At 50.7% G+C, this 19,994-nt stretch overlaps 1 protein-coding gene across 1 annotated transcript in view; it reads right to left on the bottom strand.

Annotated features, from left to right (window-relative positions):
• Window positions 1-7,772: 7,772 nt before the first annotated feature.
• The window catches only part of Spocd1 (SPOC domain containing 1), a 27,026-nt gene continuing 14,804 nt past the window's right edge, over window positions 7,773-19,994 (bottom strand). Inside the window, exons 2-14 of the mRNA XM_028760004.1 lie at window positions 18,133-18,174; window positions 16,915-17,055; window positions 16,400-16,457; window positions 16,114-16,192; window positions 15,191-15,350; window positions 14,943-15,059; window positions 12,760-12,885; window positions 10,967-11,078; window positions 10,609-10,759; window positions 10,176-10,392; window positions 9,667-9,756; window positions 9,105-9,291; window positions 7,773-8,404 (exon numbers count right to left, since the gene is read on the bottom strand). Coding sequence (XP_028615837.1) covers window positions 7,773-8,404; window positions 9,105-9,291; window positions 9,667-9,756; window positions 10,176-10,392; window positions 10,609-10,759; window positions 10,967-11,078; window positions 12,760-12,885; window positions 14,943-15,059; window positions 15,191-15,350; window positions 16,114-16,192; window positions 16,400-16,457; window positions 16,915-17,055; window positions 18,133-18,174 — 2,112 coding nt within the window. The remainder of the gene's footprint in view (window positions 8,405-9,104; window positions 9,292-9,666; window positions 9,757-10,175; window positions 10,393-10,608; window positions 10,760-10,966; window positions 11,079-12,759; window positions 12,886-14,942; window positions 15,060-15,190; window positions 15,351-16,113; window positions 16,193-16,399; window positions 16,458-16,914; window positions 17,056-18,132; window positions 18,175-19,994) is intronic.

Genomic DNA, 19,994 nt, shown 5'->3' with positions numbered 1-19,994 from the left:
AAATGCAGAGGTGTCCTTGGGCATACACAGAAGGCCCCTCAGAGATGCAGGATAGAGGAGGGGCTGGAGGGCTAGCTGCCTCCTTTGGAATGCTTTAAACACTTGGGGTGGCTCTGACAAGCTGTTTGACCTTGGCCAAGTTACTTAACCTCCCTGTGACCACAAATGGGGTTAATAATAGTAGCTGCCTCTGTGGTTGCTGCACCGATGTCCTCAGTTAATTCATGGAAAGCACTTAGAACCGTGCCTTGTACCGCGTACGGGCGAGCACCTCTCATCAGCTATTATTACCCATCGCCCTGGGATTTGGTGCTTTTCCCTCCAGCTACAGAAGGGGCCCCTCCTCTTTCATCTCAAGAAACTGAGGAAGAAGCAGAGTCTGGGATATCCCTTCCACTCATCTCTGCTGGTCCAGACCGCCTCTGCCCCTCACCTACTCTGTATGTCCAGGGCAGCATCCAGAAAGATCACTAAATGTCATGGTTTCCTTCTTGTCTTTATTGGCTGAATAAGTGAGAAGACAAACGAATGAATGAATGAATGAATGAATGAATGAATGAATGAATGGAGAAACTAAGTGAGCCACAGAGAGAGGAGGCTGGAGGGAGAGTCCGACAGGCAGAAGTTTTGTGATGGTTTTGTGGGGTCCCTAGATCTACTTCACCTCTGACTTTCTGTTGACTTTCATTGGTCGGTGGTCAGCAGGGGAGCAGTGGGCTGCCTGTGGCTTCTGCAAGCCAGTCCTGGCTTCGGGAGGTGGCTCTTCCCTCTTCCCTATGGGAGTTAGTGTCATCTGTCCGTCTAAGGCCGAGGAGCTTTTGTGTTCTGTAGATCCTGCAGAGGCCTGACTGTAGGGGTGGCTCTGAGTCAGCTCACTGTCCATCCTGGTGTGGGGCATGGAGGCTGGAGGAGGTGCTGGTGGGGCTTGTTACTCTTATTTACACTCGACCACTGCAGTACAGCCAGGCCAGCAGTGGAGCCCAGCAGTGATGGAGATCCCAGCAGTGATGGAGATCCCAGCAGTGATGGAGATCCCAGCAGTGATGGAGATCCCAGCAGTGATGGAGATCCCAGCAGTGATGGAGAGGTCTCTTGGGATCCAGCAGCTTCCACCATCTGGCCAGCCAGAGGTTGAAGGAGGTGAGGAGACCTGTCAATGGACACCCTCTGTGCTCCTAGGCTTAGCCCTAGGTTCACTTCAGACAATGACAGTGTGTGGGCCTATGGCTGTGATATTGTGTGTGAGAGAGCAGAGGCATAGCAGTTAGGTCCTGGTGTACCTACAAGTAGTCCATATGTCTACATTCATGACTTCCTATGTTTATATGTTGGCCTGTGTCCTTTTACAGTAGGATTTTGTGTAGGATGGTATGTGTCCCAAATTGGAGACTTGGTGTAGATAGTTTTGGGGGTTGGGGTGCAGTATTAGTTTGTGTGTGTATGTGTGTGTGTGTGTGTGTGTGTGTGTGTATCAAGGCCAGAAGGCAAGCTTAGGCAGTGTTAACCAGAAACTGTTCATTTTGCTTTTTGTTTTGCTTTGTTTTTTAAATAAGGCAGGTGTCTCAAGGGAACATGGGACTTGCAGATTATATGAGGCTGGCCGGCTAGTGAGGCCAGGGATCCTCCTGGGTCCACCTCTCTTACACTGTGGGTTCTGTGAACTCAGGCTCCCCTTGTTTGTACACCAAGTATCTAACTAGTTGAACTATCTTCTTGGCCTTGGATATTAGTTTTGTTTGTATAATTTTGGCCTAGAACTCATTCTGTAGGTTAGGCTGGCCTTGAACTTACCATCTGTGATGGCTAGTCTTAGGTCAACTTGACACAAGCTAGAGTAACCCGAAAGGAGGGAACTTCAGTTGAGAAAATATCTCCATAAGATCTGGTTGTAGGTCCTTTTCTCTATTAGTGATCAACATGGAAGGGTCCATCCCGCTGTGGGCAGGGTCATCCCATTGTGGGCGGGGCCATCCCTGGGCTGGTGGTCCTGAGTTCTCTAAGAAAGCAGGCTGAGCAAACCATAGGGAGCAAGCCAGTAAGCAGCACCCCTCCATGGCCTCTGCATCAGCTCCTGCCTCCCGGTTCCTGCCCTGAGTTCATGAGGAAGTGTAAACCAAAGAAACTTTTCCTTCCCCAACTTGCTTTTGCCCATGTCAGTTTTATTACAGAAATAGTAACACTGACTAAGATAGCATCCTCCTGCCTCAGATTCCTAGTCTGAGGGTTTTCCATGGGGACTTCTTTCAGATAAGAAAAACCTTCAGGTCCTTTTTTTTTTTTTAGAGCACATGGAAGATCCTATAAGGAAATCGAAGTCAACCATGGAGCCCCTAAGGAGTCCCTTACTCTCCTCTAGCTCCACTTCCTGGAGGTGAACTCTAGCTTCACAGGTTCACGGATCATCAGAGTTCCTAGGTTCCTCAAGGCATCCTCCCCTCACTCAGCCCCATAGAGAGACAGGCCACATATAAATCCCCTCTTCTGTACAGTGGTACATGATACAGAACTGAGTATGAGTCACGCATGCACACACACACACACACACACACACACACACACACACAGATCTATCAGACCCAAGCACATGAAGAAAACACAATCATGTTTACACCACGGCACGTCAATATAGGTTAATAGACATGTAAACATACAGGTGCATGCATGCTGACATGTTGGAACATATCTACAAACTGATGACATGTTCGCACGTGTCAGCATGTGTGAATGAACCATAAACAGGCATCATTCTTACATAGTCACGCACATTCTGTCCCCTCATGTCCCTTCCCACCTTCAACCCACCGTCTCCCATGCTTTAGCTCCCAATAAGATGACCCTAAGCAAGGTGGCCATCGGGAGACAGCAAACATAATATGCAAATATGACCCCATGTATATGAAGCTGTGTGTTACATGTCTATGTTTAAGTTATTACGTGTTGCATATACTGTGTATTTCTAGCTCTGTGTGTCATGGGAGTGTCTCTTCATGACACGGGGGGGGAGACATTTTTCTGCAGGACTATATGTATTTCTGGAAGGATTTCTATATGTCTGCGTCTACCCATCTCCATCTGTGAGAATGTGAGGTTTACTTTTGGGGTACGTCTGTGTAACTATGTCCTGTGGGCCATGTCTTTATATGCCTGGATATACATACCTATGTGTACATATCTGGGCGTGCCCTATATGTCAATGGCTGTGTGGTCCAGTCTCTACAGACTAGCTCAAGTGTCTCTCTCCACTGCCAGCAGAGGCTATGGCCGGGGTGGGGCCAGGTGAGACTGGACTGAATTCCCCAGTGGTTGACAGTTGTATTTACAGAGCTCTGAGTAGGACATAATTGCTTCTATTAATCTTTCTCCGGTTGTTAATTGCTCACTTATCGGGTTGTGTATTATGCCGACTGTTGCTCTTAATTCGTCTCCGTAGCTGCAGGTGTTTGCTGCCTTATTAGCTGTTAATCGGCGCAGCTAGGGATAGAGACTTAATTGGCCCCTAGAGTGGGACACAGGCAGGCCAGCCGGGCACTGCCAGCTTCTCGGCCTGTCCCTGGAACTCTCACCTGTGGAGCACAGGTGGCTACAGGGAAGAGGCTGGTCTGCTGCCAGCAGAGAGCAGTCCTGTATACAAGAAGTCAGAACAAAAGCCACAGAGTATGGTCCACCCTATCTGCTCCCAAAACCCAAGTGACCCATCAGAGCCAAGCCCCTATGCCCTTCTTCATTGCCAGCCACACATTCAACACTGGACAGGAAGCAATCCCATTTATTTTAATTAAGCCTAATAAGAGCTATCCCCAGCATGAAATGGAACTGGGTTTTGTCCTTTAATGCCTCGTCTGCCTCCATGTGGCTCTTGCAGTCGAGGCTGTTGAGGTTAGAAGGTCCCTGCGAGAGAAAGGAAGTCGAGCAAGAGAGCCTCTACCAGAACAGGAAGGGCAGAAATCAGACTCGGGAAGGACCCCCCCACCATCTTTTGAGGAGGCAGCTCAAAGTTCTGCTCCGTTCCAGCCACACTTCTGCTTGCATAGTCCCAAGAATGGGGAACTCACTCCCTGCACTGCCACAGCAACAAGACAGTTCTCTGCCCCCACCCCACCTCAGGTTGTAGCAGAGACTCCCAAGTGTCCTCAGTAGGAAAACCGAGGTCCAAGAAGGAAAAGGAGTTGTCCCACAGCTCTGCAGTCCTCTCTCAGTGAAAGCTCGGACAGAAACTCTCCGTTCCTCTGACCCCAACTCCATCACAGGCCTCTTAGTCCAGCCTCTCAGCTACCTAGCTGCTGCCACTGCCACCTTAAACTCCAGTGCCAGGAATACAAGAGATCCCGACGCAGTGGACTCCTTGAGAGTGGCAGTGGAGTGGAAGAAAGGGTCCGCGGTGCACCAACCTGGTCCGGCCAATAGTTCTCATCTCATGCCTGGAATCCGGTCTGCCCTGACATCTGGAGGTTCCTCCTGCCATGTCTGGAGCTGCAAAGGAAGTTCATTTGCTTTATGTCTGGGTTCTGAGTGGAACTGGGCTCTAAGGAGGGAGGCAGAAAACAACCATACACTGCCTAGTGTGCACCAGGACATCAACGAATGTGCGCCAAAGTTGCAGTCCACGAATCCTCACATAACCTAGTGAGTTAAAGATTAGTACGCCTATTTACAGAGAAGGAAACTGAGTCACAGAGAAGGGCACAAACCTAAGACGACACAGCCAGAGAAGGCAGAACTGGGGTCCAACAAGTCTCAGTGCTGCTTAAGTAACTGTGTCTCCGGTTAGGATGTTTCTGTAAGGTGAGTGGACCAGAGCTGATGCCCACTGTCAAAAGTCTCCCACCCACCTCAAACCGAGAACACGGGGACGCAAAACACTCACGCATGCGCAGTCCAGGTGGCCATCGGACGGGATGAAAGCAAAGCGAGGGGAACTGTCCAGGGATAGTTGCCCAAACAAGTTCCGGCTCCGCCTCTATGTTAATGACATGCAGATATATGTAAATTTGCAACGCAATTGCTTAAACCTTTGGGAGCAATAGGGTGACACGGGAGCAGTTGCTATGGAAATTCAAAAGAGACATTCTACCCTCACCCCCCTCCCCTCCCCGCACCAGCAGGCGCACAGACACGTGTACAAAGACCCAGGGTTCCTGGCTCTGGAGCCCAGAGGATCACCGAGTGACAGAGGGTGTGAACCGGAAGGAACCCCGGAGACTGCGCCCAGCCTGGGGGTGCGGACGCGGGTCCTGGTGGGGGCGGGCGCAGTTCGCTAAAACCCTTTGGGCAGCGGGCGACTCCTCCTCGGCCTAGCAACCCGGGCCCTGCCCGGCGTTGCATAGCAACATTCCTAGAACCTAGCAACCGCCGATCACACCCCCTAGCAACGTCATGCCAAGCTGCGTTTCTGGTCCCGATCAAGAGATAAGCAAAGGGCTTGAGAACTAGGAGCAGAAGGTGGGGGTGGGGGTCATATGCCCAGCCCCTACCCCGAGACAGGATACAGGGTTTCGGGGTCCATCTATATCCTGCTCCCCGGGGCGAGTTGTCAGAAGGCCGCGTTTGCACCCCGGCTTATGGAAGGACAAACTGAACCTCTAAGGGCAGGCCCCGGCGGTGGGCAGAGGCTAGCTCGTCCCCCAATGCCTCTGCCGTTTCCTCAGGAGAAAGCCGCAGCCAGGGAGAGACCTGAGCTGCTGTTTCCCCAACCCCAGCAGTGTTAGGAAAGCCACCCAAGTTGCCGGCTCCGAGAGGAGCTGCAGGTTTGCATAGTAATTTGCATCATTTGCATTCAGCGCTGAGGCTGCGGCAATCCTGCGCCCTCTGAACCCGAGGAGTTCCCTCAGGAGCCCCGTTTCTTCCCCCGGTTCACCTGTCCAGCATACTCTCGTTGCTCCCACTTACAACCCACCCTAGCCCACCTTCCCCGCTTCCAATCCTTCCACTTTCTCTCATCCGCCCCCAGCTCAGACTCGGTCCTGCCAGCCCCGACCACCATCCCAAGGTAGAGGGCCCCCTCTGCTGTTGGCTGGGGGTAGGGCAGCCGCAGAGCTCTTGGGGTAGAAAGAAGGGTTCCAGAATGAACCATGCTTTGGAAACTGCAGCAAAGGGGAGGGGGCGAGGGGAGGGTGGGAGGAGTAGTGGGGGTTGGGGACGTAGGGAGTTGTCCTGGGTGAATCTGTCTGGGGAAGCTAGTCAGTCCCCAGACTCAAAGTTGCTGTGAGCCGCTCACTCCGGAGCCAAGACAAGGCAGCAGTGGTCAACTTCTATACCACTCAAAGGACCCGAAGGTCTTCTCAGGCCTAAACCCTGGCTGTCTCCAGCAGTTGGCAGGACCTGCAGAAAGCATTCACCTTCAACAGAGACCCCATACAGAGAGAGACCCGAGGTCACCCACGTATACTGAGACACACAGTATACACAGATGCACACGGACACGGACTCCTAGGGAATATTATGGTGTTTTGAACCAACCCCTGACCTATCCAGAAGAAAAATTATTGCCTTCAGAAATTTAAAACCACTCCTGGAGCTGCAGTGGCTACGATCCTGTTAACATTAGAGGAAGAGGGATAGCAACTAGCCAATGCACACGCTTGCTGGCTGGCTAGCCAAAATGGTGGGTTTCTGGTTCCAGAAGAGAGCCTTTCTCAAAACACTCAAGCGGACGGTGAAGGAGGAAGATGCCAACACCTTCTCTGACCTCTGACATCCACGGGTGCGTGTGCACACCATGACTAAGTGAATGATAAAACAGAGCCCTCCTTTAACTTTCCTCACAGCTCTACCTGCCCTTGCCTCTCTCTCTCCTCCAACCCCAGTCTGTCTTCTCTCCCACCACTGATTCTGCCCCTTAATTTGGATTTGTTTTTAGACAGTGTATCAGTCAGGGTTCTCTAGAGGAACAGAACTTATAGCATGAATATATGGGATTTATTAGAGTGACTTATAGGCTGAGCCCCAGCTAGTCTAACAATGGCTGTCTACTAATGTAAAGACAAGAATCCAGTTCAGTCCACAAGGTTGGGTGTCTCAGTTGGTCTTCAGGATTCACCAGAATCCCTGAGAAGTCAGCTTTAATGTCATTGAGGGAATGGACTTACTAGAGAGAGCAAACGGACAAAGAGCAAGCTTCCTTCCCCCATGTTCTTTATACAGGCAACAGCAGAAGATGTGGCCCGGATTAAAGGTGGATCGTCTCACCTCAAAAAATCCAGATTAAGGATGGGTCTTCCTGCTTCAAATGATTTAATTAAGAAATCATTCAAAGGCGTACCCAGCCACTTGGATTTTAGTTAATTCTAGATGTAGTCAAGTTGACATGCATGAATAGCCATCACAGCAGGGTTTCACTGTATGGCAAGGGCTGGTCTGGAATTAGCTATGCAGAGCAGTCTAGAGTCAGATTCAAGAGATCTACTCACCTCTGCCTCCTGCATGTTGGGATTAAAGGTGTGCATGCCCACACTTGGCTCAGAGTTTGTTTGTTTGTTTGTTTGTTTGTTTGTTTTTAATGTCTCCAGAAGCCACATAGCAAGAGCTTTTTCCTGGGATGAAGTGATGGTTCAGGACCACTCCCATCATGCATTGGTGCACAAAAATGCAACGATACTTCAAGCCACACCGGGATGGGACTAGAGACGCCTTCTCAGCCGTCAGATGCAATTCTTACTTTGCCAAGTTTTTATTGAACCAAAAATCAACATCAAACAGACTGAGGAACAGATACAAACTGGGCAGGTGTGGGAGAGCTCACTTGCCTTTCCTTGGATTCAGCATTGATAAAGGAATTAACATTCCTGTTCTGGTGGCTCTAAAGGGTCAGGCCCCTCTGGCAGGGAACAGTCAGAGCCACCTCCATCCATGGGGCCCAAAGAAGGCCCAGGGGGATCTAGAACTGCAGATACTACAGTGGATGGGGGGAGGGAATCCTGGCTTTGGGGCCACAGTGAGGCCTGGAACTGGTGACTCATGGTCACTAAGACCTTGAGGTTCTGGAGTAGGTCATGGTGAAAACAGGAAGCCCTATGGAGGTGCTGTCCTTGGCCAATGCCAGGGAACATTAGACCTGCTGAATTGGGATGCCAGGAGTAGCGCCAGCCTGCTTCTGGGGACCACTGTCCCCATCTAGGCTCCTGCCTCCCCCTGCCTCTGGGGAGGCTCTGTGGAGCACAAACACTCCTTAGAGACAGGCTGCCCATGGTCAAGCTCTGCTTTGGGTCTTCCTCATGAGGAGATGATCCTCTTGGGGTGGCCTCTGACCACCTGTCCTCTGGTAAGTAGTGTATTCTTTCCACTTTTTTGCTGAAGGACACGGTCTTTGGGACCTTGTTTGACCCAGGGCTGGACAAAGCTCTGCCTGGAAGCTCATCTTTAGGAAACAGCACAGCTAGTAACAGGCTCGTGTGAGTAGTTTCAAGACCTGAAAAGAGGGAGAAGAGGGTCTCAAGACCTGGAGGAAGTCAACATAGACACACACACACACACACACACCAGCAAAAGTTGTAGTGGATCTGGAGGTTTGGTCATGAGAACTTCCTGACACCGAGGTGGGAGAAAGCAAGGAGGCAAATGAGCCTATCTCAGAGTGTTCAGTCTTGGTCATCAGGCAGAGGCAAGGCCGTGGATGGTTTGACCTCAAGGCTTAATAAAGACAATCAACACCGTCCCTGGAGTTGGTGTATCATCTATCTTTGAGCCTACCATAAATTGAGGCAATGGCTTATTGTAGAATGAATGAATGAATGAATGAATGAATGAGAGATGAATGTATCATTGAGAGAGTCCTTGTGAACAAAGGTGTGCCCGGACAAGCTGGCAGCTATGTCCCAACACAAGCTGGGCTTTTGCCCAGATCCGCCCAATGGAGAACATGCCAACCTGCCTCCTGTACTGGGAACTGCAGCCCAGCAAAGTCTTAAGGCTTTTTGCTTCAGAGCAGGCTGGCACACCCTGCTTGTGAGTCCCTAAAGTCCTTTTCCACAGGTAATTTCCTAGGGCCATGCCTAGGCAGATCCCTGCCCTGAGGCCAGGCCTAGCTGGTCCAGTGGCAGGCACACACCTGTTCCTCTTGGCTGCTACAACTTTTGCTGTTCTATTTGGCCATTGTAACTGGTTCTCACCTGGGCCCCCCATAGGGCGCAGCCTGGCTGGCAGAGGCTCAAAGGCAGGCAGGGGCAGCAGGACCATTTTCACAAGCTGCACAGTCGCCAGGCAGTGGCACTGCTTGTTGTTGAGGTAGGAGTAAAGCAGGCGGTAGTTCTGGATGTCCCGAGACCCGTGGGGACACAGTCTGACCACACAGATGTCCTGGAGGACACAGAGGAAGTGGCAAAAGAGCAGGTCACCCTCTGGGCCTGCGGGCACACTCAGACCAGCAGACCTCTGAGAGCTGGTGACCCCAACCATAACATTATTTTCGTTGCTACTTCATGACTTTAATTTTGCTATTGTTATGAATCATAGTGTAAATATCTGATATTTCTGCAGGATAGCTGACGTGTTTGACCCTGTGAAAGAGTCATTCAACCCCCAAAGCCGTCGTGATCCACAGGTTGAGAACTGCCATCTAGGAAGAAGCAGGGAAGGGGGTGTCTTGCCGAGGGTCACTGGTGAGCAAGATAAGGAGGGAAGGAGGTGACAAGAGGGGTAGAGGAGAGGGTGCCCTAAGAGCAGGCAGCTTACCTTTGCCCTGGATGGGCCCATACTATCTAGAAGGTCCCAGACTTGGTTTGGAGGGAGGCGGCCTACTGAGCGAATGACCTCTGGCAGAGCCTGGGGGCAGGTGGTTGGTTGGTCAACACCCAGCTTCCCACCCTCTTAGGCAGATTCATTTCTCATTACCTCAGGCCAAAGTCAGAGAAGGAGAAGGACAGGCAGTGTATCCAAAGGCTCAGGGACTCCCCAGAGAGCTCTAATTACCCCCTAGAGGCCTACGGCCTGTCCTGGACAAAGTCCCATGGGTCCTCACTTACTCTTTAGCTCACTAACAGTTACTCAGCAGTCACTCCTAAAACCTTCCTGTGAACTGAGGGGGTCCCAGGATGCTCCTCCCCCTGAGATTCTCTTTCCTTATGTCTTGGGGTAGAGTTATTAGCCTGAGTGTGTGTCAGAATCAGGCTAGGGTATCATCTGCCCTCGGGCTTAGTTAGCACAGCCAACTGGGCTGAGGAGGGTGTTAGGGATGTAAGTACCTGGATAAGCTGACAGCTGTGTCCCTTGATCAGCTGTGCCTTGGCCCGGAAGTGCTTAATGGAAAACATGTCCAGTGAGCCCTCCCAGAGTGGAGGGCTGGGCAGGGCATTTTTGGGTCCAGCAGGCATCTGGAGCCTAGAAGAAGGGACAGGGCAGGGCCAAGCAGAGTCATTCATTGGGATGTCCCCAGGGTCCCTTTCATTTGCAGTGCCAGTACTGTGTTCTCATTGCAGAGACCTGAACACTGATCCAAGCATGGGCCTTGAGCAGGAGGGAACCGGGAAGCTGGGTGAGTTCCATTTCAGGTAGAAAGACAGAGGCTCACAGACAAGGGAAGCAAGCTCCTGCGGTGTGTGGATGCTGTTACTCCAGCTAGTGGCCTCTCCCACCCAGGCTGCTAGGATGCTCACCTATTAGCTACCAGTCCCATACCTGTCCTGTGGTTCCTTGGCAAGTGTCTCCCCAACTTTGAGCATCCTTGAAGAGGACACAGGAGCTGGACTTGGGGCTTTCTGGGTGGCATTTTCCTCCCTGTTCATGATGGCCCCAGAGAAGGCTGGCAGTTTAATTGAGGATTTCTGATCTGCAAAGAGCAGAGGCAAGAACTGAAATGTGTATGCGGAGGAAGAAGCCAGCCCTCAGCCGGACTTGAACCAAGCCTTGAGCAGCTTCATTCCATGGTGACCTGTGGCACGGGCGCTCCCACTGGGCTACCTACCCATGTGGCAGCTGATGCCTGCTTGTAGCTCCGGCTGGCTACCACTGTCAGCATTCCTGCCTTCCTCCCTACCTGGGCAGACTTGACAGTTAGAGTCACAGAGGTGGTGCTGGTGCCAATCTGTGGTGTCCTCCAGCGGGGTTGTCAGGGCCTGTAGGCTGCACTCTCTGGGCACCATGGGTCCCTGGAAAGGAGACAGATGGCAAGGTGGCCGGGAAGGTCAGGGGCCTCTATACATAGAGAGCCTCAAGAACATGGTTTATTTTTCTAAATATGTTTTTATATTCCAAAAAACTGAACATTCGTAAAGAAACTTGGGAAATAAATAATTGTACATTTTTTTAAAAACCCACCATTTGTTCAGACAACTGTTGTTACACTGGGTGTTCTTTCATAGTTTTCTATGCAGAGGGTCTGAGGCTCCTCCTATAATAGCTGGGATCAAGTGTTCTTTGCACCCTCATTTTGTATCCCATTCACTGCAGTAGACGCATTTGCCCTCTTCTTTAGACCCTCGTGGGCCGACTGTGTGGCAGTTCCTAGACAACAGTAGCCTGTTGCTAGACATTCAGGTCACCTCCAGCTGTCACTAGCAAGAAGCCCCGAAGGCATTTTGCACACAGTGTTTTCCTAACTTTTGCATCTTTTCCTTGGGTCAAGTCAGAAGCAGAGGATCCATCCCAGGAGGGTAAATATCTAACCACCTTCGCCCTCACAATAGAAACCCCTTTTCGTTCGGAAGATTTGAAAAGATCTCAAAGCGTTGCCAGGAGCACGTCCCTGCCCCGCCCCAGCCCGCTACAACGAGCTGCATCAGTGGTTTGGGTCTCAGCAGTAGCACGAACTGTATCAGTATCGCCGTGTTCAAATGAGGTGCTGTTTGTGAGGGCCACGCAGCAGGTACTCAGTAAGAGCGAAGACTGCTCTTCTCTGTCACCTTCTCCTTCTCCTCTGCCATCTCCTCTCATCCTGTCTCCTGACACCTCTCCAAGGCTGACATCCAGCCTCTTGAGGAAATGTGCCTGGCTTGGGCTGGGGAGCAGCTGCACCCCCCGAGGGCTCCTCTCTACACAGACAGTGATTCTTCTTGGCTTGAATGCTTGGGTTGGGAGGTGGTAAACCCCCAAGTATTATCTTGTCAAACCCTTGTCATTCCCCCCAGGCCCTGGTACCCAGGAAAGGCTCAACAAATCTGTACTGAGCAGATGAACATGAGCTAAGGGACTTGGCAGCCCTCCACCCATCTCCTAATCAGAACCACGTGACAGCTGATCCACAGAGACACCAACCAAGCCAGAGAGTGGCCTTCTGAGAGTGATGGATGTGGGGACAAGGGGAAGGTCTTGCTGACCATAGGACACTGAGGTGCTGGTTAACCAAGTTGGGACAGATGACCCACCATACTAAGCAGGCTCTGGGCAAGATGGAGGTGCTCCATTAGAAGGTGCTGCTCCACCAGGGGATACAGCTGTCCCATCAGTTGGAGGCCTAAATCCCGGGCCTCCTCCAGTGCAAGGTCAGGAGGGCTTCTGGCTTTACTGCCCAAGGCGGTGGGTGATTCCCTGCCTGTGACAACTCCAAGGAAATAACCCCTCTGATAAAACAGGCCTCTGTCTCTCATATCTAGAAAAACCTTTTGCCTAAAGCCCGAGTGGCTGTGCCTGGGGTGACTGCAATGACAAGCCTTTAGTGCCACTGGTGTAAGTGTTCTGGAGTCAGGGTAAAAAAAAAGGGAGACCAGTGCCAGACCTAATGCCTTGAACACAGGTCCCACAGAGTAGGCAATGGCCTTGCTCAGGGCCTTGCTGAGGGCCCCATAGTTAGCGGGGTGAGGAGCACCTGTGTCTAACTCAGGTCCCCCTTACCATCAGGTCTTCCAAGGTCAGCATCTGGTCCAAGTCCCGCTGGATCTCTACCTCGCCCTTGTGAGTCAGTTTGGAGGCAGGGAGTCTGTACAGTTCCTTCTGTTGTTGCTCAATGATGTCCAGGCCCTGCAGCAGCCAAGCGAAACTCAGCCAGGGGCCTCTGGCCACCGAGCACCCAGTCACCCCCTTCCCTCTCTCAAGGCCCCTCCCTTGGGGGTTCCCCTAATTTTTGAGCCTCTCTCTGTTCACTTAGGAAACCAGCCCCCTTCAGCCTTACCCTTCTAGGTTCCACTGAAGTCCTGCCTCCTCCAATAAATGTCGCCGCACTTGGCCTTCACCCAAGTCAACTATGCTTCTGGCTGCCCCACCCACCCGTCCCCAGGGAGGCTGTGGTGTCGGAACGAGTGTGCAGGCTGAGTCTCAGATGGGCCATTAATAAAGATTTAAGGATTAGATTGACTTTGGGCCAGCACTTAGTTGCCCTGAACCTCAGTTTATCTATTCTCTGGGGATTAAGAGCAAGGTATTGAGCAACACATGAGGAGGGCTCAGCCCGGCTCGAGGTTCATAAGAATGGCTAGCTAGCTGTCACTGTCAAGCAAAGTCACCTGACTTGGAGGCCTGTCTCTCTGTTTCTTTTCTGTTTTGTTTTTTTAAAGCAAATTTTTTTTAATTTTTATTTATATGGGTGTTCTGCCTCCATGTATGTCTATGTGAGGGTGTCGTCTCTCTTGGAACTGGAATTACCTACAGTTGTAAGCTGCCGTGTGAGAGCTGGCGCTTGAACCTGGGTCCTTTGGAAGAGCAGCCACCACTCTTACTTTGCTAATGGTGCAGAAGACAGGGGCCCTGCACCCCCAGACCCAGGCAGACAGACTCCATGATGACGACACACTGGGCTCTGTATTCAGAAAGGCTCACACTTGGTCAGGCTGTGTGCATTAACTTGAAATTCTTGCCGTGTACACATGCACATGTGTGGGTATGCACGTTAGTGGATGGCTAGCTGCATGTACTTGTGTGTACAAATGCATGTGGGAGCCAGAGATTGATCTTCGATGGCCTTCCTCAGGAGTCATCACCTTACTTTTTGAGGCCAGGGCTTTCATTGGGCTAGGCTTGCCTGTCTCCACCTCCCCAGCCAACACTGGGACGGCAAACACATGCCACCACGCTGACTTTTTACATCAATTCGGGGGCTCAGTCTCATGCTGGTGTGGCAAGCTCTCTACCCTCTGAGCTTCCTTCCCTGCTCCCACCCTGAAATTCTTTCTTCCCCATTCATTCATTCATTCATTCATTCATTTTACATCCTGATCACTGCCCCCTTTCTTTCAGTCCTCCCTTACACAGTCCCTACCCCCATTCTCCCCTCCTGGTCTCTTCTGAGAATTCTTTTCTTTTTTTAAAGATTTATTTATATTATGTATGAGTGTTCTATCTGCATATACATCTGTGTGCCAGAAGAGGGCATCAGATCCCATTACAAATGGTTGTGAGCCACCATATGGTTGCTGGGAATTGAACTCGGGACCTCTAGAAGAGCAGCCAGTGCTCTTAACCGCTGAGCCATCTCTCTACCACCCCACCCCCACCCTGGAATTCTTAATGGCTGTTACGAAGAGGCTTCAGTGACCCCTAAACTACACAGCCGCTCCTATCTTATGAGACCGCCGTGCCTGGACAGAAACTCAACTGAATGGATGGATACCATGGCTGGACTTGGGTTATTAGCTCTCCCAGAACAGCACCTTAGCATCCTACACACCTCAGCACCGGACCACTGCCTCTGGCCACCAAGCATTGGATCAGCGTTCCCAACAGCCAGCTCAGTGTTATGCCTTCCCTACTCTCAAGAGTTCCATGCACAGGCCCACCAGCAGGGCACAGGAGGACTTGACTGAGGAGGGTGGAGTTGTGGGGCCCCTTTTCCAAACCTGAGGTTGGGATGGAAGGAAGAGCACTGGGAACTTACTCACAGAAGGCCTCCTACGCCCACACAGCCCAGCTCCACAGAGAAACACGAGTGTGGGCTCTCTTCCTACCTTTGTCCTGGAAGACTCCCCTAGCTTGATTTCTGTTTTTCCAGCTCCTTCACAGTCCTGATTGTCCTCCTGTCCTGCTTCCTCCGTTCTGTCTTCCCCTGCCCTCCCCCTTCCTGTGATTTGTCTACAAGTTCTCACCCTTCTCTCTTCCTGGTCCCGCCAGCGGGACAGCTCCTTGGGGGCCAGCTGGATTGAGCTCATCTGCACCAGGTCCTTAGGGGTGACATCACAGTGGGCCACTTTGAGAAACAGGTCCTGTGGGGGAAGAGAGTGCACCATTCGACCCTGAGAACGCCCACTCCAACTTTCTGTCTGCTCCTGGTATCCCCAATAGAGGGCTGGGCCAGCTCAACCTCCTCTCCCTCCCTCCCCCCACCCCAGCTCACAACATTTCGGGGATCTCTCAGGTTGAAGAGCAGACTGCGGTACTTGTTCTTGTAGCGGAGGTTGATGTCTTGGGTCAGTTGGAAGAGGGCCTCCTCAATGCCCTCTGCAATACCCTCTACCTCTTCTTCCCTCAACGCCAGGTCGGGAAGCTCCTGGGCACTGTGGGAACAAGCTAGCCCTGAGCAGGAAAGCTCTCTATTCACTTTGTCTGAGATGTAGGGGCAGGAGACAGGGGCTGGGCCATCCCCTTTCTTTATGGGTGTTCCCCCCACAGACCTGTTGACTCCCACCCCTGCTCTGGGAGGAAGATAAGGTATGTCTTCCATTTACCTAGGGAGAGCTCAGAGTTCAGGACTCACCCTAAGGCTACCCAATGGACCTGTGGCAAAGCAAGTGTCAAAATCAGGCTGCTTGGTCCTGCTAGACAGTTGACTCTGTGTGGAGAGGATCAAGCCTGGGGTTGGGGAGTTAAGGAATCAACCAGAGAAAAGAACCAAACTGAGGTGGGTACAGTAAAAGATGAACCAAGGGCAGGGCAGACATGAGCCTGATCTACTGCTGACTTTGCCTTCTCTGAGCTTGGTTTCACCGTCTTTCAGTGAGAACCCTCAGATCTCTGAGACCCTGTCAGCCTAGACTCGCACTGTAACTGAAGCCATGTATTACAGACATCCAGGTTCACATTTCAGCTCACCACTGGCTGTGGGGGTCAGTAACCACCCCAATATGTGGGGGTCAGTAACCACCCCGATATCAGGTTTAGACACACACATTCTCAGTCCTTCTCTGTCTCTGTCTCTCTCCTCTCTCTCTGTCTCTCTCCTCTCTCTCTCTCTCTCTCTCTCTCTCTCTCTCTCTCTCTCTCTCTCAAATTGGCCTGGCCCGAAGCTACACAGACAGGAGGTAGGGAAGAAAGCCTTACCGAGTCCACAGTACCTCCTTCATTGCATGGACCACAGAGGATCGCACTCCATCATCCAGAGGCATAGTCTCCAGTTCACCTAGGGTAGAGAGAATGTATCATGCAATCCCAGGGGACAACAAGGAACATGCGGAGGAGCAAATTGACAAGGATGGGGGAATTCCCCTTCATGGCCCTGAGACCCTCGTTCCTTTGGAGAAGAACTTTGGGCTGATAGGGTAAAGAAAAAGATCCCAGAAGTGAGGGGCAGGGTGAGACTCCTCCCCCCGGCTCTGTGGCTTATCACCTGGGTCCTCTGCCCTCTGCTGAAGAGGTTCCACAATCTCAGTTTCTGAAGGGTCAGTCTGCAGAGAGAGAGAGATGAGCATGGTGGAGAAGCCCACTCCAGCCAAGGCTGCCTTGTGTGTGCACGGGGATGGGGCACTCCATTCATCTATGGCCACTCAGCCCCTATGGAGAGATCTCTAAGGAGCTTTGGAGCAAAGGAAGCATGTAAGAGCACCCCATGGTCCCATTCTAGTGGATGGCTGGAAACCCTGATGTGGCAGGGTCAGCTGGGATCACCGTAGATAGAGCCTTTCTATACATAATGGAGGAAGACCATTCCCCTACTCCCCTAAGCTCCCAAATCTAGTAGAAAAAGCATCCACAGAACCCAGGCCAGCATCCAAATGGAGGGAACCTATCTCTTTGTGACCTTGGCCAAGTCATCCCATCCTGGGCCTCAGTGACATCAGGCAGAAGGTGCCCATGGAGGCACGATTAATCACTAGCCCCTAAGCAAGGAAGCCAGCTTTGTACCTGACGAGGGGCAGGGTGAGCAGTCATGGGCCTTCTCTTCCTCCTGGCTGAGTTGGCCTCCAACTCGTCCAGAGGTTCAATTTGTCCCGGGTGCCTGCTGCTGACAGCTCCCAGAAGCTTGATCCATGACCCAGAGCAGACCTGCTGGGAGAGAGCAGGTCAAGGCTCTGTCCAAAATCGTTCCTGCCTTGGCTTCAACTGTTCACTGTCTCTGACTTCCACCAGTCAGGGGTCTTAATAAACACAGGGTCAGGACTACACCTCCTATTATCCACAAAAGCCTGGCACAGAGTAGGGCTCACTTAGTGTCTGTTGTCTGGCCAGTGTCTGTCCCAGGAATGAAGCCACCTGTCTTTGTGCCGAGCCTCTCACTTCCCCTCTAGCTCCCAGCCCCTTAGCTATCAACAGGCTCTACACGAGGACCCCTGCACTGTCATCAGGAAGAACACCTGTCTTCACTCCACACCCTCCTGCTCAAACCTGTCTCTTCCGGGGACTCTCTGTGAAGCTAAAGCTCCTATCACCCAGGTATTGTCCCTGAGAGAAAGTTCTTTATGGCTATTTAAAGGTGACGAGTAGTTTGAAGGCTGCTAACACGTTGCTCCCTTTCACCACTACTGCCTGGAGCCTCTGTTCCTTTGGAGCCCAGAAGCTCTGCCGTTTCACGATTGGTAGATAGAGGGTGAAGGGTTGTCGTATAAGATTTTCAATTCCTTCCTCTCCTTGCTTCCTTTGGACTCTTCTCTCTTTTTCTTTTTTTCTTTTTTTTTTTTTTTTTAAAGATTTATTTATTTATTATATATGAATACACTGTAGCTGTCTTCAGACACACCAGAAGAGGGCATCAGATCTCATTACAGATGGTTGTGAGCCACCATGTGGTTGCTGGGATTTGAACTCAGGACCTCTGGAAGTGCAGTCAGTGCTCTTAACCACTGAGCCATCTCTCCAGCCCAGGACTCTTCTCTCTTTTTCAAACGTGCATTTTAATTCTTTTTAAATATGTAGCAAATCACAGGAAATACACTGGAAGTGAGTTGGGAGGGGTTGGGGTTGGGCTGCAGGGTCTGAGAGGAATGGGAAGTCTAAGCTTTAGCATCAGAAGTAAGGGGAGAAGGCAGGAGAGAGGGCTCAGAGAGACTTTGCTGAGGAGGGCTGGTCCACCCACACCCCAGAGGAAAGCAAGGTGAAGGACAACGATGAAGAAGAAGCACCTACGTAGTACACTCGTTTCAGCCCGCAGGACACTCTCGCCTCCTCCTTGGAGAAAAAAATAGAAGGTCCAGAGATTAGAATTCAGAGGACCCAGTAATCCAACCCAGCCAAGAAAATTCACAGGAACAGTGTGCTTACAGGACTAACATTTGTAAAAAGACACCAGCATCTACTAACATGCCATTGTTAATACATTATAACACATCCAGACTATAAATTCTAGGCGAGCATTAATCAGGGGAGGAAGTCATTAAAAGATGACCTTTTCCTGGGACCTGGAAGGTGGGCACACAATCTTCACGACCTCACTACCATCCCAGACCATGAGGAAGTGGACACGTCACAGATGAGGAACGTGAGGCTTCAATCAGCTGTAACAAGTTCTAAGCTACTGAGCTGTGCAGTTAATGTTGGAACTGAATTCTCCCTGATTCCACGGCCCCAGCCTTACGTGGAGCCATGGAAAGAGTCATGCAGTGATGTTGTGATGTGTTATTGGGAGGGAAGGGGAAAATAGGTTAGAAAACATTGTCTGTTGCATAAGCCCATTTATGTAAATATATATTTATAGAGGCAAAATAGATGTAATCTCTAGGGAATGAATTCCAGGGAGACTTTCATTTTCTACATGTGTACACTTGGGAATTGATGTTATTCAAAATGAGCATGTATTTCTTTCATAACCAGAAACATATTTTTTATTAAAAAGCAAGTGCAGAACAATATATGTAGCATGCTACCGTTTGTGTTACAGGGAGAATGAATTTTTAAATGTGTATTTGCTTGGCTACACATAAAATATATCTGGAAGTCTCTACAGATCCTAATAGCCCTGGCTGCCGGCGGGGAAGGCCCTGGGTGCTGGGAGAGAGACTCTGCATTTGGTTTCTTTCTCAATCCATGAGATGAATCATGTTTTCAAAAAAAAAAAAAAAAGTGACATGGGAGAAAGAAGGAAAACAGGGGGCAGGGCGGAGTAGTGAGAGAGGTGTTGAGACCAGCCTGTCCTTCGCAGTAGTCTGGCTCTGGATTCAGGGGGTCCTTCCACCTCGCACAAGGCTCAGTCTTTCGATGTACAAGACAACGCAGAGCGGGATGGACGTATGACATAGTCAAAGGGAGACGGGTAGAAAGGAAAACACAAAAACAATCAGATTCATTTGGGAGCCAAACACAACTTCTGGAAATAAAAACATAATTAAAATAAAATAAAAAACATCTCGGTGTATAGGTTTAATAGCATATTAGACCCAGCTGAAGCCAATTAATGAGCTGGGAGATGGATCTCAAGAAATTATCCAGAGTAGTCGCAGCACAGAGACTGTGGAGCAAAGTCAAGAAGATGCAAATGATGGGAGTGAGCAAGACTAATTAATCTAGCTAATGAGGACAGAGAAGAAAGCACGGCAGAGGCTGCGCTCGGAGGTACACAGCTAAGGATTTCTCCCCGACTGATAAAGGAAGGCAATTCACAGTTTTAAAAAGTTCTGTGGAGTCCAGCCGGGGAAATTAAAGGAGCCTCACACCTACAGACATCAATCCCCAGGAAGAAGAAAATACAAAAAAAACCATTAAGAAAGGGCTGGAGAGGCGGCTCAGCTGCCCTTTCAGAGGCCCTGAGTTCTGGTCCCAGCACCCACGTGTAATGACTCACAATAATTGCCGCTATCTCCAGCTCCAGGCAGAGCGGGTGTCCTCTTCTGACCTCTAAATGCACACGCATGTGCACACTGCACGCACATGCATATACACACACACATAAACACACATAAATATACACAAACACTCATACACATATGCACACACATACACACACTCACACACACATACACACATAAATATACATATACACACACTCACATACA

The sequence above is a fragment of the Grammomys surdaster genome, unplaced genomic scaffold (assembly GCF_004785775.1).
Source record: "Grammomys surdaster isolate TR1022 unplaced genomic scaffold, NIH_TR_1.0 126313, whole genome shotgun sequence".
NCBI classification, from domain to species: domain Eukaryota; kingdom Metazoa; phylum Chordata; class Mammalia; order Rodentia; family Muridae; genus Grammomys; species Grammomys surdaster.
The sequence above is the reverse complement of the archived record's forward strand: the minus strand, read 5'-3'. Positions and strand labels throughout refer to the sequence as shown.